Raw genomic sequence first — 24,565 nt, forward strand, 5'->3', positions numbered from 1 at the left:
TCGTAATTCAAATACACAGTAAGGGAGAAAATTAAGAAATTCAGGAAAATAAAGTCTAATGCAAGAAATTCCAGAAACCCCAGAGTACATAATTCAGATAATGTACAACATAAGAGTGATGACAGTATCAAAAAGAATCTAACATGGATGAAATAGTGACAGAGTATAATGGGTTAGTTAACTTAGAATTAAATTAAATTAAACTAAACCAGAGGAATGTGAAAAAACCTCTAATTTAGTTAGGGAAGATGAAGAATCTCAGCCTGTAGAATTTAATTCTGACAGTGATGATTCTGTAATTTAAGTGAAATATTGAAAAGTACAGAAATTAAAATTGTAAATATAATGAATTGGGAGAGGTAAATTCACAATTCTCTAGCATCAGATGATTCTCATTATATATTGAGTGGCAAGAACCTCATTATTATTAAGATCTAGGAATAAGCATTAAAAGTTTTGTTAGCTATAAGATAAATATTTAGAATTAAAAAAAAAAAATTGAGAGATAGATGAAACTGATGTAAAAGTAATCATAATTTATAATTATGATAAATTTTTGTTCCAATTGTTTCTTTATTCTGTTATATCATTAGTTTTGGTTTCATAACATGTATATCAGCACTTGTGATGTGCCCATTATTGATATTATTATTGTCAAAGTGAAATGTAAAGTATTTGAAAATTGATGTACTTACTAGATTTTGATACTTTGCAATAATTTTAATATTTTTTATTGTAATTTAAAATTGTTAAGTGTTGAGATATCTTTTGTGAAGACATTTTCTGGTTTGCCATTTACATGGAGTGTGCATGCTCGCCGAGGAGTTTGATGGGTGATTGACATCTGACAGAGAGAGAGAGAGTGTGTTCAGTATCAGGGTAACAAAAAAAAAAAAAAAAATGAGAGCTAATGGAAATTTGAGAATGGCAACTGGAGAATTTTGTTCTTAGGAATTTTTAAGCTTTACGTCAAGCATGGCCAACTTCATTCTATACGAAGGCCGATATATGATGAGTGGTCACGGGTCGCACACTTTTAGACAGAACTTAAATAAAAATAAACTCTGCATTTTTTCAAGGCAATAGTTATATGTATTGAATTACTATATTTGTTAAATCATTTTGCTACTAGGAGAACAATATAAAATACTTGATTGATTTAAATATAAGTTGTTAAATTAAATTTAATTACATATTTCAGGTTTTTTTACATGTAACACAACTTAATGAGAACACTATAGGCATTCATGTACGACAACAAGTTCATCAAAGTCGATTTTCAACAATGATAATTTTAATACCTACTTGTCCAACGTATTCTTGGTATTTAGCGGCATGGTGCTGTATGTAGTGACGTTTAAGGTTATATTCCTTTGTGCTCAGACAATACTTGCAAACACACAAGGCACTGTGGTTTGTTGTCGTTATTGTTTATAAACAGAAATTCATTTTCCCTTTTCTCCTGAAATGACCTGTTTTCTTCACAGATCTTATGTTTCTTACTAATAGTACACAAAGGCTGAAGTAACTGACCAGGGGACACAAACTGCAACAATAACACTGTTAACTGTGAAACTGAGTCTCTGAAACTGATCACTGTAACCAGAGCAGAGCAAGTGACTTTCAATGATGCATTACTCTGGAGCGCATAGAAATCTACCATTCCCATTACTACAACTCACACAGAGAAGCTGTCGATTTTATAAATTGAGTAATCTTTTTAAAGCAATTTTGATTCCGTGTTGAGAATATAAATTGTTTCTGTCATCAGAAATAATGAATGTAACTAGTATATCAATCATCAGAAAATCTGCGGTCGAAACTAATAGCTAAATTGATAATACATATAATTTAATATAGTTTTCATCCTGCAGCGAGCCTCACAAAATCACGTTACGGGCCTGATGTTGGCCACCTATGCTTTACTTGACAGTCAGGAGAATATTAATAGGAGATCCCAAAAAGTAATCGCAGAACTGTGAGTCTTTAAACTGAAGGAGTTGAGACTGTTAACAAGTATTTAATAAATAAAAGAAGATATTGCAATTGATGTTCTAATTGAATGTTCAAGGAAATGCTGAATGGAAAGTTTCATTTCTGTCTTAAGGACACTGAATTACTATGGAAAAAGCAATTGGTGAAATTTGAAACTGTAAAGCGGCTTAACATGAAGAGCTCAGCTTAGATATGTTGTTTGTGAAGTGGTAGAAGAAACTTCTTTCTCTAGCAAAAAAGAAATTAGTAAATTGTGCATCAAATAGAACTGCAAGAGGTAAGAATATTTATACTTCAGTGAGACAGGAGGAATAATATTGTATGCTACATAAAGGAGATAAAAAAAAAAAAAAAAAAAGGATCCCATGGAAAAGAAAACAAAAATTTTATATTTTTGGAAAGGGCCTGAAAAAGAAACAGACTTTAATGAACATTTTTGTGGTTGTGAAAACAAGGTGTTTAGTCTGGTAGATGTGATTAAGTATGTGTCACACAATCCAATCATAGAATCAGTCAGAGAATGAATGATTTTAATATTTTTAGATAAGAAAATCTCTAAAGTCTAAATTTATTTTAGAAGGCCTTGGATCCAGTTAATTTTGTAGTTTTTATTTAAAATGTATGTTTTAAGTTTTATTAAATGTATATATTTTTTTATTTTGTCTTGAGTCAGTGATTTTCCAGATTCTAAAAGAAATAGTTAAGTCATTGCACCAGTCGGAATTAAACCCTTGTGTAAATACTAACACTCAGAGTAAAAATCTCTTTAACAGAAATATAACACTAATATTGTTTACCTCATCATCAGTTTCCTGATATGTACCTTCGAGGGGGTGTTCAGGCTACTATAACAGCACTACATGATTAAGTTTACATTATTATTAATCTCCTGTCAACAATTTTCCTCCAAATTAGTCTGTTAATTGTGAGCACCCCAATATTGTTGTATCTAATATTTTGTTCTTCTAAAGCACTTCTAAATGAATCAATCTACCTAGACCTTGGTCTTCTTCTGGGTTTCCTGTCATCAAACACCCATTATTATTATGGGTTTTTGATTATGGGCAACTCTGTGGAGTCCTTAGAATTATTGAGGGTGGCTCTAAACATCATGCCAAGCACTATTCAATATTTGTGCAGTGGCTATCATACTTTGCTTGGAACTCATTCACAGTCATGGCACCGACAACAGAATTTAGCAACATATTCCACTCATTCACCACTCTCCAAGCAAAAAATCTAGTCCTGACACCTGTGTTAACTAGACTCTTCCTCAGTTTCCAAGGATGTGCCCCTGGTTCTGAAAAATTCCCTCTGTATTAATCTTGTAAATACCCTTCAATCATATCACCACTTCTCCACCTGTCAACCAATTTCTGTAACCCACAGTCATCAAACTGTCCTCATATGTTTCTTTCCATAGATCTGCTACCATCTTTGTCACTTTCCACCTCCTCCTCCTCTCCAAGAAGCCCAGGTGACCAGATCTGTGTACAGTAGTCAAGATGAGATCTTATCAAGGCTCTAATAACAGTATATTAACCTGTTTGTCTCTGCTCGTCAGGGCATTCTTCAGTAACCAGATAATCTGATGAGCTGCTTTACTTTTGCAATATGCAAACTTTAACACCATATCTACTAACACCCTCAAATCCCTGGCTTCATCAACTTCTATGAATACATTTTTATCAATCTAATGACTTTAAATTTTTAGGAAATGACAACGTATACTAAAATATTAATTAAACTTTAATCGATACCTTCCTATATTTTGCCATCTTCTGGGAACATAAAACTATGATCTGTGCTTGCAGGCACTAATAACGAGCAAATGAGGCTGAAGAAGGCAACTGAAATTGGTCTTAGAGTCCCAAAGCTCTCCCCTAGCGGGCTAAATTAGGTTGTCTTGGCTGTTGTTCTGATGTTCTTAGGATGCAAGCTCCCCTAGTGCTGAGGCTGATTCCAGGAATAATCTTTCATACTTATATTTGCTGTGGTGTGGTAAGTGGCTTTCTTCCAGCATATTCTGTGGTTGGTATCTAGTGCATGGTCAAGTCCTGAGTGGCTGTATTGGTGAAACAGGATGTAGTCTTTGTGTTCAGATATCCTGATATTAGCTGTTCTGCCTGTTTGGCTGTAGTTGGACAGTTTACAACTGCAAGGGACCTGGTAGAGTGGATAAGGGATGCCAGTTTCTTATATGGTTTTTGTAACAGGTAGTCAGGTCATATTTTTTTAGGATTTTTGCTAGCTTTCCAGATTAGCCCAGGATATAAGAAATTGATAGAATTAATGTAATCTCTATTATGGAGGGGAATAGGGGTTGTGGTTAACTGGTTTTAATATTTTCTGGATTTTTTGGAGGTTGTAGCCATTAGCTAAGAAAGTGTTAAGTTCAGTAGTTAGGGCATTGTTATCTGAACAGATTAATTTAGCCCTGTTAAATAGGTTTTTTATTATTATTATTACTACTACTTGACACCTCCAGGGAGTCCCAGACTCATTGAAGGAGGGCACTTACTCTACGACTATCTGCCTCCACCACTCAATCCACCAACTACACCAATGCCATCTACTATCCACCACCACCACCACTAGTATTTTCACAGGCAATCACAAACATCCATGCCCACGGTGGGATTCGAACCCACAGCCTTTTGGCTGGAGAGCGGATACGCTAACCACTTGGCCAACCAGGTCAGCTTTTATAATCTCATATTGTGAGGGAGGGGGGAATTGCTGGTGAATGTATTTACCTGTATGGGTTGGTTATCTGTAAACAGAGAAAGCCAGGAATCCATCAGGCTGGCACATAATCAGAGTGTCTAGGAAAGGGAGACTGTTGTTGTTTTCCTTTTCCAAGGTGAACTGGATTCTGGGGTGTTGATTGTTTAAGTGTGTTAGGAAGTTGTGGAGTGTATCTAAGCCATGTGGTCAAATAGTGAGCACATCATCCATGTAGCATAGCCAAACAGTGGGTTTTTGTGGGGGAGTTTAAGGCTTTTTCTTCAAAGATCTCCATAAAGAAGTTGGCTAGGGGTGGAGAGAGTGGAGACCCCATGACTATCCCCATGACAAGTCGTGTAACCAACGTATAAGTTTTATCTACAAGAATTTATCAATCTAGTATACAGCTAGTAAACTTTTCACCCCAAAATGCATAACATGATGCTTTGCTTAAACTGACATCCATTCTCCTTTGCCCAGACTGGCAGTTTATCCAAATCATCCTGCAAAATTTTAACATAGTCTTTATTAACTATGTTGCATCATAATTGCAAACAACTGAATAGTTCCTCTCAGATGTTTTCATATATCGTTAATGTATAAATTAAATTGTAGCGGCCCAAGAATAGGGCCTGGGACATGGCACTAATCACAGGCCTCATACTGAACTCTACTCCTGAATAAACTACCATCTGTTATTTCTTTATTAACCACCTTCTTATACACTTCATCAACTTTATATCCATCACCATATGCTGCAATTCATTAATTAGAATTCTATGTGGTACCCTGTCAAAAGCTTTTGCAAAGCCTAGCAGTATCATTGTAAACCCCATTACCTTTATCCAACTCAGCTGTCACTGTATTATGTAAGCAAAAAAGCACTTCACAAAACCATGTGCCTCACATATAGTCTCCCATTTCTCTATATCCATTCCTGTATTTTGCTCTTGACCAACTTCTCCAATACCTTGACTACTCATGGTATGCTGATCGGTTAGCAATTTGCTACATCAGTCTTGGACCATCCTTTTTGCAATGGAACTATTTTCCACTCTTACCACTCCCTTGGGACTAACTCATAGCCAAGACAGATAATTATCATTATTGTGGGCTACTTCATGGAGTCCTTAGACTTATTGAGGTAGGCCTAAGCATCATGCCAAGCACTATTCAACATTTGTGCAGTGGCTATCATACTTTGCTTGGAACTCATTCACAGTCAGGGCACCCACAACAGAATCTGGCAACGTATTCCACTCATTCACCACTCTCCAAGCAAAAAATCTAGTTCTAAGACCCTTGCTAACTACACTCTTGCTGAGTTTCCAAGGACGGCCTCTAGTTCTCCCACCACTAGACCTGTTTTGAAAAATTTCCTCTGAATTAATCTTGTAAATATCCTCAGTAATTTGTATGTCTCAATCATATCACCTCCTTTTCTTCATGACAACCAGTTTCTGTATCCAGCAAATCTTCAACCTATTCTCATAAGGTTCATTCCAATAACCTGTTACCATCTTGGTCTCTCAGATCTGGATCATCTCCATCTCACCCTTATCACCAAGAAACCCAAGCGACCAAATCTGTGCAGTAGTCAAGATGGGGTCTTATCAAGGTTTGATAAAGAGGAATAATAACCTGCTTGTTTCTGCTCGTCAAAATATTCTTCAGTAACCAAATAATCTGATGAGCTGCTTTAGTTGCATTTTGTTATATGCCCTCTAACCTTTAACTTCCTATCCACCCACTAACACTCCCAAATCTCTGACTCATCAATTTCCTGGAATATAGTTCCATCAATGTGGTATACAGCTGGTAATCTTTTCACCCTAAAATTCATAACCTTACACTTTGCCACATTAAACTGATATCCATTCTCCTTTGCCCAGACTGCCAGTCTTTCCAAATCTTTCCTGCAAAATTTTAGCATGTGCATTACTTATTGCTCTACCCAACTTTGCATTATCAGCTAACAAATGAAGAGTTCCTCTCAGATCCAAGAACATTGCTCTGTGGCATGCCACTAGTAATTGGCCTTCTTCTGGACTCTATTCCTGAACAAACTACTCTTTAATATCTCTCCATCAACCACCCTCTTATCCACCTCACCATGTACTCCAGTTTATTGATTAGAATTCCATGTGGTGTCCTGCCAAAGGCTTTTGCAAAGTCCAGCAGTATCACTGCAAACCCATTACCTTTATCCAACTCAGCTGTCACTGTATTATAAAGTGTCAGCAAGTTACTTAGGCATGATTGGTTTGTGATGACTACGGTGTCCCCTTTGTCAGCTTTATTGATAATAATGTTCGGGTTCTTCTTTAGGGATAAAAGGGCTTTTTGTAAGTTGGGGGTGATGTTTGGTTTAATTATTATTTTACTGTTTATGCCTAACTTCTCCAGTACCTTGACATCTCTCGATATGCTAATCGGTTGATAATTTGCTACATCAGTCTTGGAGAATTGAAAGAAACTTTGCATAACACAGTATATTTTGAGCTCTTATGTGGGGAAAATCTTACTATTTTCTTCAATGTAAATTTTCAACAGATCCATTATTTTCTGTGAATCTGCACTGTTGATTTGCTAGTCATGCAAAAAAAAAAATTATTGGGAAATCTTAGTTTTATGATTCCACTTTTTTTTTTTAGAAATACATCCAGCACTATCGTTATGGCAAGTCAGGTCTAGCAGACCATGCCTTGGATACCCCTTCACACTTTACTAGAAAGATTGTTTTTGGAATTATTATTATGTGACACTTACAGGGAGTCCAAGGACTCATCGAGGGAGGGCTCCTACACTACAGCTTTCCGTCTCCACCACTCAATCTACCAACTACAACGAACTGCAACTACACTAATGTCATCTACCACCACCACTAGTATTTTCACAGACAATCGCAAACATCCATGCCCATGGCAGGATTTGAACCCTCAGCCTTTTGGCTGGAGAGCAGATATGCTAACCACTCGGCCAACCAGGCTGGCATTTTAACAGAAGCTTTAAAACATACTCTAAGCTTCAACAAGTATGACTGTATAAATTGACCAAAAGTTGGAGAAACAGGCATTTTAAGATCTAATTAATATTTGTTTTCTCTTTTTCCAACATAGATGGCACCTAATTAGGACCTTAGTTCCTTGTGTTGTCCATTACAAATTTTTAAATTAGTCCCACTGTTATTAACAAATTGTTGTTTCATGTACTGTGACAAACTGTTTTTGTGCTCTGAAAATGCTGGATATAACACCAGTGAAATATCAGCAAATAAGTTAATAAATATTAATTATATTCTTATCGTTCTGTGTTGTCATTAATATCTTGAAAATAAATTAACATGTACTGCAAACACATAATCCTTTCCACTCGTTTAATTTTAACTTGTGGATCTGAGAGCTGGGTTAGAAATAAAAACACTTGATTTAAGACTGGACACCACTAATATGAGAGTTCTGAGAAAGATTAGTGGAGTGAACAGATGCATCAATGGCAGTATCACATTAAAAATGAGGATATTAAGAAAGGGCTTGCCATTCAGGAATGTGTTAGTAGAGCTAATCTCAGTTGGTATGGTCACTTAAACAGAATGGGAGAAAAAAGATTAGCAAAAACAAATGTTCTTTCCAGGTTGGCAAGGAAAAGACCCAGAGGAAGAGAAGACCAAGATGTAGATGGATTGATACATTACAAAGCCCTTAAAAGACAGAAATATAAGATCTGATAATATTGGAATCTTGATGGATAACAGATTAATATGGAAAATTGTTGATCGGAAGTTAGTAATATTGTAACTTTTTTGTGTGGTACTATCATGCATATCCTGTACCCCCCCCCCCCCCCCCCCCGAGGGTACACATTAAGAATATGATGATGATTTTATGATAAAGCCCATGCTGCTTTGTAGATCCTCTGGCAGTGAAAGATGTAAATAAAAACACATTACTGATATATTAGAAAGCTAGTAAAATAGATTGGGTAACTGTCGATTCATTTAAAGAATAGTTTCTAAATCATTATTATTAACATCTGACCCCCATGGAATCAGAGACTCATTGCAGAAGGTACACATTATCACACACAAAACTCATCCAACTGTGCTTAACTAATTCTGTTTGTTTGAGACCTTTTAAAAATTGTAACTTAAAAGCATGTATTTCTTGACTCGTAAGGTTTTTGTAAGGTTATTTTTATTTGAAATGTAACCTTTGAAAATTAGACCTTTTATATGTGTCTACATTTGCAACACTCAGGCAATGCATTCCACTCACCAACCACTGTCCATGTAAAGAACATGCTTCTCACTCCTCTGCTCACATCCTCCTTATACAGTTTCCAGAGTTGTCCTATTGTTCTCTCCTCCCTCTCCCATTCTATGAAAAATCTCTTCCATATCAACCTGATAACAACCACTGACTAGCTTATGTCTCAATCATATCCCACCCTTCTCAAGGCTTTGCAATTTACATTCTCTCAATCTGTCCTCGTACTCCATTTTCCAAAGACCACTGACCAACTTTGTGAATCTTCTCTGGACCCTTTCCAACATATCCTCATCACCATGAAAACCTGGTGACCAAATGTGTGCACAGTAACCATATGAGGCCTGATCAAGGCCTTATACCATAGCGTCGTAACCTCGTTATTTTTGCATGTCAAAGTCCTCTGCATCATTGCCATTATCTGATGTGACGTCTTCACAAGTTGTGCAGTGGGCACCTTTAAGACTCTAAGAACGATGGTAGATTTTTCTCTTCTGCTTCATTTGCTTTTTGTAGTGCCTGCGTGCACGTGTTATTGTTGTATGTTCCCGTGAAGATGGCAATGTGACATTGCCGAAATATAGGAGGTATTGATTAAAGTTTCTTTTAATTAATATTCCACTATATGTTGTAAATTCCTTAAATAATTTAATAGTCATTATCTTCATTTAGCCATGTTTCACTTATTCCAATGATTTTGGGGCAAATAAACTCGATGAAAACCATTTCATCTCCATTATTTCTGATACTTCTGGCATTTGTAAATTAACACAGCAGTTGACTTTTAGGTCTATAACCAGTCCTACTCAAACCACTTGTTGGTTGTGATTTCTGCACCACACCTGCCCTTGCCCATTCACCTTTATCACCACTTACCACATATATCTGCTCAGTCTCAACTTTTCCACCCACATCCCGATCTATTCCATTTCAATGCTGATCATTCCCCTATACACAGACTTACTACTACTTCCAGTGCCATCCCCCCCCCAGGATTCCCCAATTTCCCTGTTTCCCTTGCATTCCCATTCTCTCTCATCTCTCATATTACTACCGTTTCCATTGCCAAGCACTTCTGTATTTTCAGTACCACTTTCCTGATCTTTCACTTCATCTCTTGCTTGCATCACACACTTTGCTTCCATTTGGCAACAGTTTCTCCAGTGCACTCACTCCAAAGACATTCAAATTATCAGTTGTTATTATTATTTTAAATAAAAATTTTCTGATAGTTACAAAAATGATGTATTTTGGTTAACTGGAATTCAGTTTCCCGTTTTGTACTGTCTTAGCCCCATATAACTCCAGATGTGTGGTTACATACATCTGGAGTAATTTCTGACTTCAGTAAAAATAATTAAAATGCTTTTTTTTTTTTTTTTTTTTTCAGTTGAACACTTGAGTCTGAAATCAGTAATAGCATTTCCTCAGGGCAAACCTGGCTAGCATTTAAAAAAAAAGATAAACACAATTTTTTTTGTATATTATTTCTGGGAAAACTCCCATGTTACTCCTCTAAATAAACTATTATAATTACAGCTATTTTGCCTGCTTCGGTTTAGGAGTGCCCCTGTTTAAATGTCATTGGCTATTTACTCATGGATTCTTAGGGCATTGTGAGTGTAAATGTACCAAAAAGTATATGTAGCATAAGGAATAAAAATTTACACATACCTTTTTCTGGGTGTTGCGGCTTTTCCTCTTTCTGCGATGTCGAAAAACTACTGAGTGTGTGTGTGGGGGGGGGGGGCAATTTGGTAGAATTAAGTTAGAAAAACCCGGGTTTTTTTCCGTAATATATATAAACATATATATTATATTACATAGGGTGGGGAAAAGGTGAAAGGGTTGATTTTTTAAAATAGGGAGGGGGAAGGGGAAAGGTGGTTGACGGGGTTCGGTCCGTTTCGACTATTCGTGGTCGTCATCTGAACACATTGGGAAAGTGGATGCTATGTCAGGTCGGGTAGGTGCTTCTGCTTTTGAAGTGTTTGTGTTGTCGCCTATTGGTCGAGGTTGTGACCTCAATTTTATGTTGTGAAGCTTCCAAACCTCGGAGATTATGTAGGGCCTGTGTACGTAGAGTTCGCGTCACACTTTATAGCTATTGTTTCCGATATTCTGAGCATTGTTTCATTGTCTTGTCTGTCTACTATGATGGCCTTGTCTATCTGCGGGGTGTGTTTTTGTTCAAGGGCGTAAACAGCTATTTCCGTTTTTCCTGTGCTTTGTATTCGATTTTTCTTTTTTATGTTACGTTTTTTAGTGTTTAAATGTTCTGAAATAGGGATGTTACAGTCACGGAAGTGTTCTTGTAGTCTTGCCCATAAAGACCTGATGGTGGAACCTGTGTAGGTGATGTCCCAGTCTTTTTGGCAGGGAAATTTATAGACTACATTGTGCTGTTCAAATATTTCTTTCTGTGTGTGAGGTTTGGTGGATTTTAGGAGGTTTGCCAGTTTTTGGTTTGTGGTGAATACCAGTTTGTAGTCAATATGTTTGAAGATGTATTTATAGGCTTTGTATGTGTTTTGGGTGTATGGTAGTTTGATAATTTTTTGTGTAGGGAAGTTCGTTTTGGTACTTGGGTTGTTTTGGCGGTTTTTTGCCGTCTTGTTTGCGTAGTTAATCAGTTGTGTAGGATAGTTGTGATTTAAGAAGATCTGTGTTAGTTTTTTTATTTCTGCGTTTAGGCTATTTTGATTGGTTGAAAATTTGTAAGCATTTATGAATTGTGATAAGATGACAGATTTTTTAACAGAATGTGGATGGTATGAGTGAAAAAGGAGGTAGTTTCTGATGTGTGAGGGTTTGTGGTATATTTTCGTGGCTATTTTGTTGTGTGTTCTGGTTAATGTCAAGTTTAAGAAATTGATGGATTTGTTATGTTCGGTTTCTGTGGTGAATTTTAATCTGTTGCTGTAACTGTTTAGGGATGTTTTTAAGGTGGTGATGTGTGTGGGATTACCAATGCACAGAATATTGTCTATGTATCTGCCATAAAAGGTGATGTCGGGGGGGGGGGAGGGGAGTAGGAGTGATTCTGTATGTGCCAGGAATAATTCCGCTAGTTGTCCACTGATATTTTGGTCCATGGGGAGTCCGAAGATTTGTATGTACATGTTGTTGTTGAACTTGAAGAAGTTTGCCGAGATTATTAGTTTTATTAAGTTAATAATGTCAATGGGCGTTAGTTTAGTACGAGAGTGTAGGGTGTGGTCTTCTGCGAGTAGTGTGTGTATACGATGTCTAAAGTTCTGGGGATGTCGATGTTAGTGTATAAAGAGGCCACATACAAAGAAGTGAGGATGTCTTCTTGGGATAGGGTTAGGTTTTTTATTTTTTTGAAAAGGTCGTCCGTGTTTTTTATCATGAAGTTAGACGTTGTAATTAATGGTTTGAGAAGTTTCGCTACGAATTTTGATAAAGGGGCTGTGGTGGTATTTTTGTAGGAGACTATTGGTCTCATCGGGAACCCGTCTTTGTGGGTTTTTATTTGTCCGAACATACAAGGGGTGCGTGTGGTGCGGGGGATTGTGTTTTTCAGTGTGGTTTTGTCAATTTTATTTTCATTTTTAGGATGTGTAGGATACCATTGATTTGTTTTATGAGGTCGGGGGTGGGGTCAATTTGTATTTTTTGGTAGGTGTGTGGGTCTGTTAAGATGGCTGTTATCTTGTTTTGGTAATCGGTTTGGTTTGTGATGACTACGGTGTCCCCTTTGTCAGCTTTATTGATAATAATGTTCGGGTTCTTCTTTAGGGATAAAAGGGCTTTTTGTAAGTTGGGGGTGATGTTTGGTTTAATTATTATTTTACTGTTTATGATGTTGTTAATTTTGTGGAATATTGTTTCTTTGTTCGGGTCATATTCTAATTTCGCTTGCATTTCGGTAACGATGTCTCTGTTTTGTATGTATTTTGGGGAAACACTAAAGTTTAATCCTTTGTTCAGGATGGTGATTTCGTCGGGCGTGAGGTTGTGGTGCGATAAATTGATGATGGAATTGTTTTTTGTTGGTTCTAAGGCGGAAATATCTGAAGGGTTGGAAGCAACGTGATTGTTGTATTGGGTGTTTGTTAGTGTGTACCATTTCTTTGCATGTCGATCTTCTAATAATAGCGTGTAGTCGTTGATGTGCAATTGGGTATTATCCCAAAAGACTGCCCATTCGTTAGTGGTTAGTAGCTTTTTCAATCTGTTTTTTGTTTTGTGAATGTATGAATATGCTTGTTGTTTCTTTTTAAATCTGTTGTTTATGGCTTGTTTTATGAGGGCACGGGATGCTCGGTAGCAGATTTTTTTGTTTCTGTGAATCGTGCTGTCGCCGCGTACTGTCGTGAATTTTGGTGTGATGTTGTGATCGAGGCATTTTTTGAGGAAAGTATGTGTATTTTTTGAGCGGTGTAAGTTAGGGTGGTTTTTTGGTATGTACTTTTTTTAAAGTTTATGCACTCATTGAACATGCGACGTGCAACCATGACATATTATGCTTGTGTTGGTATGTGCGTTAGGTGAAGGCTATTTTTAAGGGTGTTTTGTGATCGGGGGGGGGGGGTGTTTGGGGGTTGGTGGGGAAGTTATGAGTAGAGAGCCAATGCTAGGGTATGGTTATGAGACACAAGTAAATTATGTGCATTATTTCTGGGAAAACTCCCACGTTACTCCTCTTAATAAACTATTATAATTACAGCTATTTTGCCTGCTTCAGTTTAGGAGTGCCCCTGTTTAAATGTCATTGGCTATTTACTCATGGATTCTTAGGGCATTGTGAGTATAAATGTACCAAAAAGTATATGTAGCATAAGGAATAGATATTTACACATACCTTTTTCTGGGTGTTGTGGCTTTTCCTCTTTCTGCGATGTCGAAAAACTACTGAGTGTGTGTGTGGGGGAGGGCAATTTGGTAGAATTAAGTTAGAAAAACCCGGGTTTTTTTTCCATAATATATATAAACATATATATTATATTATATAGGGTGGGGAAAAGGTGAAAGGGTTGATTTTTTAAAATAGGGAGGGGGAAGGGTGGTTGACGGGGTGCGGTCCGTTTCGACTATTCGTGGTCGTCATCTGAACACATTGGGAAAGTGGATGCTATGTCAGGTCGGGTAGGTGCTTCTGCTTTTGAAGTGTTTGTGTTGTCGCCTATTGGTCGAGGTTGTGACCTCAATTTTATGTTGTGAAGCTTCCAAACCTCGGAGATTATGTAGGGCCTGTGTACGTTGATAGAGTTCGCGTCACACTTTATAGCTATTGTTTCCGATGACGACCATGAATAGTCGAAACGGACCGCACCCCGTCAACCACCTCTCCCCTTCCCCCTCCCTATTTTCCACAATTTTTTTTTTTTTTAATGAGAGAAACAACACGAATTGACAAGAGAGAATATTCGTCAACAGAAAATCTTAATTTATATCCATGCAATTATGAAAAATGACAATTCTTACATAACCAAGGCACAATATAAAATGTCCCCATTTCTGTATTTTTGTTATCTTTTACTGAAGATGAAACATTTTCCTAAGAATTAGTTATTAGACAATGGATAAGTTTTAAGAGCTTCTCTTATTATAGTGATAGAGCCTCTGTAGGTCACTCAGCTTAGACCGAAGCCCTTTGATCGGAAACACCTGGGTTCAATTCCCATCTACGATGTGAGGAACTTTATCTGGTCTCTTTCAACTAAAGGTGTTAGCCGGTCTCATATGGAATAGAGGGTTTTTCCACCCAGAAACTCCGGTTTTTCATCCCTGAGAACAGGCAAACCTGCCCTGTGAACACATGCAGATCTACAGTCATAAAAATATATACCGTATTTGCAGGCGTATAAGATGCATCCCCTTTTTCGTACACATTTTTTAGGAAAAAAAACTATCGCTGAATATAATAATGAATTTACAGTATTTAAAATATAAAGTAATAAGTAGGTCTACTTTCAACAAATACCTAATCTAACTAGGAAAGAGGACCCACCTTTTAATCTTCTTCATTAAAACCCAGAAATTCATCTCCAGAGCTAAATGAAGAGACATTTAAAACCTCTTCTAAATCAGAATCTGAGTCCTCATACAACAACTTGTCTCTGTACCATTCAATGCATTACTAATGCCACACTTCTTAAAATGATTAACCCCGTCTCAGTTTTCACAGCATCCCATGAAGTTTTGACCCACTCACAAACTTGCAAAATGCTAGGCTTCTTTCTGGTGGCGTAACGTCAAAATCTGAAGACTGCATCCACTTCTTCTTCATAAATCCCTTAAATGGTTTATTAATACAGGCATCTAAAGGTTAGACCTCCTGGAATTACAGCTGAGTTTTCAATTCCTTGAGTTTATTTTTAATATCTTCTGTTCTGTGAGAATGAAACTGATCCTATACTAGCAGGGCAGGCTTCTTCAACAGTCTGCCAGGGCACCTAGACCAAATTTTATCTATCCATAACTTCATTCCTCCTCCATCCATCCAGCCTTTTGCGTGAACATGTACAAACACTCCTTTAGGCAGTTTTTCTTTGGGTAGCTTCTTCCTTTTAAAAATCAATAGTGGTGGCAATTTTGTCCAATCAGCACAGCAGGATAAACAACCATGTAGTGAGTTTTTTCCGTGCCCCAAAGTTTTAACAGTAACACCTTTTGTGCCCTTGGAATCTACAGTTTTGCTTGAGGGCACATCAAAAGTCAACGGAACCTCGTCCATGTTTCCTATTTGCGCAAGTTCAAAATTTTCTTGTTTCCTTGTGTTAATGATGAATTGATGAAATTCAATAATTTTTTCTTCATATTCAGCTGCCATCTTTTGTGATATTTTTATTTTAGTCCGCATACATAGCTGGTTTCTCTTCATGAATCTTGAACACCATGATGCTGATCCAGTAAAGTTGGCGATTCCTGTGTTAGTGGCTATTGCTTTCGCTTGATGAATAATCATTTTTGTTGACACTGAAATTCCCTCTTTTCTGTGGCCTGAAATCCAAGTATTCAGTTCTGCCTCAAGTTCTGGCCATTTTGCAGTTCCACTTCGTAGGTTATGTTTACTGTGAGTTACTTTTTTTTAGATCCTCTTCCTGATTCTGCCAAGTTCTTAAAACATTTTTTCAGTTGGGGGGTGGCCCGAAATGCCTCTCTGCAGCCCTGTTTCCATGTTCTTTAGCATACTCAATCACACGTAGTTTGTATGCAATATTGTAGCAATGTCGACTTTTTTCAGCCATAATTTGCCAAGAAATTTAGAGAAAATTTATCACCGTTCACAACAACTGCGACAGCATGCGCATCCGCTGAACTCTACGTAACTTGAATGCTCTCACACACTGCAAGGAAGCAAGAAAGAAATCGCGTAACTCGGAACAGAGAAAATTTCCAGAAATGAAAGTAATAAAAAAAAGTGAGTATCAGCGTATAAGATGCACCCTGTTTTTCAGACCTATTTTCAAAGGAAAAAAGTGTGTCTTATACGCCAGCAAATACGGTATATACTTAATCCCTCATCAGGAAGGCTCAACTTTTCCCCACCCCAGAGGGATGGGAGGAAAAGGAGAGGGAACCCCATGCAAATATTATTATTATAGTTATGTTATCTGAGACAGGAAAAGACTTTTGATTTTTACTTCACCTCTTTTTTTTATTACACTTTCATTTTGCAACATTTTCTTAAGGCAAATCTTAGGTATAATAGTTGATTTATTAAAGTAATGCTTCTTTTGTTTTTTTTTCATCTATCGGAATGGATGATAACGAATCTGTTTGGATAATCATATCTGCCTTTTTGTTATGGGGACACTTTTTCTTAAATTCAAGTAAAACAGTGATGACAGTAGGTTGAACAGGAAATATGCAGCTGAGTATCATGCCATCATGGCAGTAAACTTTCTTTTCTTGCATTATTGTATTTGGACATCCAGCAAGTTCTGGAGGTCCCTTTATATCTACATTTTGCAAATGAGATGACTTATTGTAGCTGTGTGACTCCAGCATAGCTCAGAATATGATTATATATATATAATGTGTGTATGTGTTCTCTATAATAATAGACTAATTTGTGATTAGCTCTCAGGTGTGACTTGAGTTTGTTTTTGTATGATAATATTCATCTGAGTGAAAGAAGGCAAATAATTACTGAGCAAATGAACATGGAACAATGCATGAGAGTTCAAACTATCTTGCAAGCATGTGAGATAAACTATTCTTTGTGGTGGTGGCGTGAGTGTTAGTGGAAAAACTTGATTTCTCTCTCTCTCTCACTCTCTCCCGTCTTGCACATAGTAAATGAATGTCTTTACAGATGCTTTCACAGGCATTTCCACTACACTACCTCATTATCGTTAAATATTTCTTGTTTTCATACAATCCCTGTTCTTCCTGAGACTTCAATATCAAGGATCAAACTGGATTTGAGGGATGGAATATTTATTCTTGTAATCATTTACTTTCTCATTCCTGAAGAACAGTAGGAAACTGTATCTTGGCTACTCATGTCCAGATTCTGAATGAAGTGCATATCACCTCTTTTGTGTTTTCAGTTCAAAGTGCAAAATTGTATGTTAGCTTGAATGACTAAACAAAGAACTAATAATAATCATATGTATTATGAAGAACACTGTAATTAAAGAACTTTATAAAGTCTACATTTTACTGTATTCAATGTTTAAGCTGTTTTAGCTTATTACAGAAACTTCCTGTTTCTTGTTGCTCAGTAACATTGTCAGCAGCAATAAATGTTAAAAAAAAAACTGAATTCAGATCCTGTCCAGAATAGGAGGAACATTTGTTAATGCTTTGTAAGTGCAGGTGGGTTAGCCAGTCTCATCAGTAGTAACAAGGCTTTTCCCTAGAAACACTTTTTTCCCCTCTGCCACACAAAACAAACTGTCACAGAATTCATGTATTGATAGATATATAGCAGACAAGTTACTAGGCTATAGTAGGTCATTTGTTTAATATGTAAGGGAATGGAAGCAAATTTTGTTGTAATGAAAGGGGTTTTGCCTGGAGACTGTATTTTCACCCTTATAAATTCCTTTTTCCCCTCTCAGAAAAAGAAAATCATGATATATTCAATGTGTATTTAAAGCAACCAGAAAATACAGGGAAACGAAGTCGCCCTCCCGAAGGCAAGCCATGCAAGAAATACAAAGATGGCAACAGTGGAAAAGCTCATCCAGTGACAACTAGTGGAAGACCAAAAAGCAAAAATATTCAGGTAATTTGCAAATTTTTTCTTTGTTTCATTTTATATATGCACACATTTCATCATCATCATCATCAAATTCCTGCCATGTACCCTCAAGGGGTGTACAGGATATGACAGTACTATATGAAAAAATTACATCATTACTAACTTCCTATCTACAATTTTCCTCCAAATCAGTCTGTTACTTGTCAAGACTCCAACATTATCAGATCTTATATTTCTATCGTCTAAGGCACTTTGTACCGTATCAATCCACCTATATCTTGGTCTTCCTCTGGGTCGTTTTCCTGCCAACCTGGCAGAGAACACTTGTTTTGCTAATCTTTCCTCTCCCATTCTATTTAAGTGACCATACCATCTGAGATTAGCTCTGCTAACGCATTCCTGGATGCTGACAATGTCAAGTTCTTTCCTAATATCCTCATTTTTAATATGATATTGCCATTGATGCCATCTGTTCACGCCTCCAATCCTTCTCAGGACTCTCATATCTGCGGTCTCTAGTCTTTGGTCAAGTGTTTTACTTCTGACCCAGCTCTCAGATCCATAAGTTAAAATTGGTTTGAACACAGTCTTGTATACAGCTAATTTAGTGTTCCGACTAATTTCTTTCTTATTCCATATGAATTTATTCAATTGACTTCCCACGATACCAGCTTTGCTGATTCTGTTGTCTATTTCTATATTTAGTTTACCATCTTCAGTAAAAATTGTGCCTAAGTAGCTGAAATGTTTTACTTGTTCCACAGGTTCTCTATTCACAACACAGTTGACATTTTCAATGATTCTGCCTATTTTCATTATCTTTGTCTTTTTATTGCTGACCTTCATACCATATCTATTACAACAGCTATTCAATTTAGTCAGAGAATCTTGCAGACTTGTAGCGGATTTATTTAGAAGTATAACATCATCCGCATAAAGCAAAGAGCTGACATTAACATCTCCAATTTTGATATCAGGTTTAATACCACATTCCTTCATAATGTGATCCATATAGATAATGAATAACAGAGGGGATAATGTACATTCTTGTCTCACACCAGATTTAACATTAAACCATCTTCCTGTACTTCCTTCAATTCTAACTGCTGACTCACAACTCAAATAAAGACTAAGTATTGCTTGATATAATGCCCCATTGACACCATATAACTGCAGCGTATTGAATAGCTTCTCTCTTGGCACCTTGTCATATGCTTTTTCCAAATCGACAAAACTTAAATACAGATCTTTGTTATATTCCCATGCTTTCTCGACTATTTGTCGTAAAGTGAAGATCTGATCCTGACAGCCTCTATTTGGCCTGAATCCAGCTTGTTCTTCACCAAGCTTTTCTTCCACAATTCTTCTCAACTGTTTCTCAAGTATACTTGCATAGATCTTGCCAGGAACACTCAGTAGGGAAATACCTCTGTAATTCTCACATTCAGTTTTATTTCCCTTTTTATATATGGGTACTATGAGAGCTCTACTCCAATCATCGGGAATTTGTCCCTCTGTCCAGGCTTTCTGAACTATGCAGTGCAGCCACTGTAAGACTCTTATACCACCATACTTCAGCATTTCTGGTCGAATATCATCTACTCCTGCTGCCTTTCCACATTTCAAGCCTTTGATGGCTTTTTCTACTTCAAGTATGGATATGTATTCCTCACTGCATGCCTGGTCAGTGTTTTTTATCACTGTGCTGTCATCACTGCTTGTTTCATTTAGCAGTTTTTCAAAGTAATTACTCTATACTTCAAGGATATCTTTTTCTCCTGTTTTCATTACACCTTTATCATCTCTAATTCCTTTTACGGCACTCTTTCCTCCATTCCTAAGCTTCTTCAACAACCTCCAGAATATTTTGCCACCTTCTTGATATTTATTTTCTATATTCTTGCCAAAGTCCTCCCATGACTTTTGTTTAGCTAGTTTTACACACTGTTTAGCTTTCTTACATTTGTCTCTGTATTCTGTAAGAGTAAAAGCTGACTTATTTGCCAGGAACTTTTGATATGCTTTCTTCTTTTCCTTCACTGCCTCTTTAACTTCCTGTGTCCACCAGGGAGTTCTGATTTTTCTATCCTTGCACACAACCTCACCACATGCCTCTCTGGCAGAATCAATCAATGTTTCCTTCAGAGTTTGCCACTGAATCTCCAAGGTTTGATTCCTGTTCTCAATCTCTTTCATTTTTTCTTCAATAATCTTTGTGTATTTTAGTCTACAGTTCACATCTGAGAGCTGCTCAACTTTTATTCGCTTTAAAACTTTCTTACATGTTATTCTTTTGAATATGAAATTCAATTTTATCTTGCTCAAGACTAAACAGTGATCACTTCCAATTTCAAATCCTCTGTACACGCTGGTGTCCTGCACCAGGGAGAAAACATCACTATCAACAATAACATAGTCAATGAGACTTTTCTTATTCCTAGCCTCTTCTCTCCATGTGAATTTGTGCACATTTTTATGTTGGAACAGGGTGTTAGTAATAAAAAGTCCATGTCCTAAGCAGAAATCCAACAGATATTTGCCATTATTATTAGTTTTGCTCTTTTCTCCAAGTTTTCCCAAAATATTTTTGTATGTCTCACAATCATTTCCTACTCTACTATTTAGATCCCCAACAAGGATCAACTTTTCCTTTTTCATTGTGTCAGTTGCTTTTTCTAAAGCCTCAAAAAATTCCTCCACTTCTACCTTAGTAGAACCTTCTGTGGGACCATAGGCACAAATAAGTCTCATTGTCCAGTTCCCCATTCTCATATTTGCCCACATTACTCTACTTGAGACTGACTGCCATTCAAGAAGATTAGCCTCGTATTTTGTGTTGAATACTATGGCTACTCCTTCTTTTCCTTGATTGTCATTGCCTGAATATAACATTTTGTATTTATTGCTCAGAAAGATCTCACCAGTTTTGGTCTTTTTTGTTTCAGTCACCCCTATTATGTCGATCTGGTACTTATCTAATTCCTCAGCTAGCTCCATTTCTTTGCCATTCAGGCTTCTTACGTTGATAGTACCGAGATGTTGAGTTGGGGTTTGTTTTCAGATTTGTTCCAGTAGCTGACTTTTCGCTGTTCGCCCTGGTTCCCTGGCGAAAACAACGGGGGCCTTGTTTAACCGGGCGACGCCCCAGCCGGCATGAACACATTTACAGTGACAAAATATCTGGAAAAAATAATAATTATTGCAAATATGCATATCAGTGTTCCTCTGAGGAACATTAACCATTGCTATTCTCTAGTTTTGTGTTCATGACTATTTGAAGAACTAAAGTTTTCTTTTATTTTATTATTTTTATTTTTTTTAAGGTCTGGGAGACGGGGTTTGCTTTCAATAAAAAAAAAATTAAAATTAAAAAATATATACCATATTTTTCTGTGTATACGACAATACTTTTTTCTAAAATTTTTAGACAAAAATTGGGGGTTGTCTTATACATGGGGGTAACTGGTCGAGAGACCCCGCGGTTGCTGTGATGAAACTGCCAGTACCTTGTCTCTGCGAACAGGCTTCTGCCATTCGCTAGCCCTTGTTAACTCTGTCGATTGACGTCATTAATAACTGATTCTGAATAAACCAATCAGAACTCTGAAAGCATTCATATGTCTGTAAGTTAATGCATTAACAATATTTTGAGCACTGGCCCATAAAAATATCCGAAAATAAAAAAGTATTGTCATATTCTTCAAAATTCAAGTTAAAAGTCATCAATTACGCAAAACAACAAAATAAAGCTTAAATCTTTAAGATTAAATCTTGAAAATATTACCTAATTATTAAATATACTTTGAGTATTTAAAAAAATATCAAATGTGTTCTGTTTTATGTTTAAAATATTGATTTCTTAATTTTGGGTTCGAAAAAGTAGGGTTCGTCTGATACATGGGGGCATCTTATATATGAAAATATACGGTATATATATATATATATATATAATATATTTATATATAATGCTTGTTAATGTTTGACTTACACAAATGTATCTGTAGTTGAAACACATGATACACTTTTAACATTCATCCTGTTGATGAAGTATGCAGTTTCTATGTGATATAATTGAGCTTATTTAGTTTCTACTCATTTTTTAAACTTAGAAATGAGAGATTTTTGACGTTTTTGTTTAGGCTGTTCACAAAGTACAGTACTAATCAGAATTATGTAACTGGAGTTTAGTCATGTCTGTTTTGTTTAATAAATGACATTCCAACATCTTCAACTGTGTAAAGTAACTTTGAATGTGATGAATATTAAACACTCACTTGTTATGTTCAAAATTCTAAATATTTCAAAAAAAATATTTTTATAAAAAAAGATGTTTTTACTAACTTGCTTATATTTTGCTGAATTTCAAATCAGCATCTTCAGACACAACACACCATGTATACATGACAGTGACTAAGTGAAACAATACAATTATAACCAGTGGTGAGCTATAAGGGGCTCATGTGAGTCCTTTGTTAAATTTTTCTCAAATTTGAGAGCCCCTTGTTCTTCTTGTTTACTTTTTTATTTTTTATTTTTGAAACATATTAAACGACAAACTCATACGGTAACCTAACAAAAATTAGTCTATTCGGCAGTGTATAGATTATTTGGAATTATTGTTTCAACTCTATAACGAATGCGCCCAAGTTTGAAAATAAAATAAGCACATGTGCTATCTTTATCCTTCTCCCTTCTGGTAGCCAATTGTATGGTAAAACCAGTAGCCAATCAAATGTTTTATAAAAGATTTCATTCTTATTATATTTTGAAAGTTAAAAAATGTTTTTCTTATGTAAGATAAATTAACACAGTTGATTGTGTGCAAATATTTCATGTTTAGATCATGAAATATTTGTTTAAAAATGATAGCCTTTAGAGGTTGATTGTCCTCTTACACTTTTTGATTGGAATTTGTACACAAGCTGTATTAATAAAAGCTCAATGATGTGAGTCCTTTGTTAAAATTTCCATAGCTCACTACCGATTATAACAGACAAAAGATCTAAAGTCCTAATTTGGCACCATCTGATGTTTAATATATATATATATTACAGCTATGTTGGAGTTACTCTTAAGATAACAATCTCCCATATTTTTGGCATATTGATGCAACCATATTTGTTCAGGTTAAGAGAATTCTCATAGCCATAGCTGACTCAAAAAATAATCTTTCGGATCTCTAAAGTCTTCTAAATAGCACATTAGTTTTCTTCCATGTAATCCTGTATGAAGGGGTGTCCAAAGCATGGTCCACCAGTTCTGACTTCTTCCCATAATAATGGTAGCGAATGTATTTTTTATGTTCTTCCAGGCAGATGTTAACAGATCTTCCTGTCTGCCCATAGTGGACCAAGTCGCAAGGAACTTCATATACTCCATGATATGCTAGAGGGTGGGATTTATCCGTAGGAGAGCAGATCAGAGTTGCTTATTTAACATGAGGTTTGAATGTGGTGCAAAGGCCATGTTTTATTTTTTGGCTATTTTGGCTATTTTTTCTGGTGTACTTCTGACATAGGGTAAATGATAATGTTGTGTTCTTGTGTATTAGAGGAGGGAGAAGTAATGGGGCTCAAAGGGAAAAAAAAGTTCATAAATTATTGAAAAAAGTGACTTCTTCACTCAAAGAAATCATCAAAAAAATAAAATCTGTTCATGTTAAACCACCCCGCACGTATTGATTACCAGAAATCCACAAATCTAATATCCCCCTGCACCGTATAGTTGATAGCATAGATAGTCCCACTTATAAACTTTCCCAACAATAGCCAAGTCTCTTGTCCCCCTTACTGTCAACTCCTCTACTTTTGTAAAAAAAATTCAGCCCATTTCAAATCATAAGTTAATCATACGAGGGCTGTTCGATAATCCATGCAATGTCGAAGAGATGGCGCCACCAGTACGTATCGAGGTTATTTTTAGTTTCTGGCAACTGTTGGAGGATAACACAATAATTTTCGGTCAGATAGATCTATTACTCTGTGTTTGGCATTCATTTGAATCAATCAAAGAATTTTGTGTAGTGATTAAACATTACTTTTTGAAAGGCGAAACGGCTTAGGAAACCAAAGCTAAGCTTGATAAATTATGGTGAGTTTGCATGATTAGAACGGTTTATAAGTGGTTTAGTAACTTTCGAAGTGGCCATATGAGCACAAGTGACACTGAACATTCTGCACGCCCTGTTGAGGTCAGTACTCCAGAAATTGTTGAAAAAATCCATGATATGGTGGATAATAGAAGAGTGAAGGCGCGTGAAATTGCTAAGCTGTGGGCATCTATGACCGCGTACATAATATTTTACATGAATATTTACATATGAGAAAACTATCTGCAAGATGGATGGCAGATTTGCTCGCACAGGATCAAAAGAGTCAACGTGCGAACTGTTGCAAGG

At 36.4% G+C, this 24,565-nt stretch overlaps 1 protein-coding gene across 1 annotated transcript in view; it reads left to right on the forward strand.

The window, feature by feature from the left end:
* Ada3 (transcriptional adaptor 3) overlaps positions 1-24,565 on the forward strand; it is a 244,258-nt gene that overhangs the window by 90,995 nt on the left and 128,698 nt on the right. The window contains exon 4 of the mRNA XM_090410059.1: positions 18,064-18,192. Within this exon, the coding sequence (XP_090266185.1) occupies positions 18,064-18,192 (129 nt within the window). The remainder of the gene's footprint in view (positions 1-18,063; positions 18,193-24,565) is intronic.

Source organism: Typopeltis vanoorti, chromosome 20, assembly GCF_054136105.1.
Source record: "Typopeltis vanoorti isolate ZY-2024b chromosome 20, IOZ_Tvanoo_1.0, whole genome shotgun sequence".
NCBI lineage: Eukaryota > Metazoa > Arthropoda > Arachnida > Uropygi > Thelyphonidae > Typopeltis > Typopeltis vanoorti.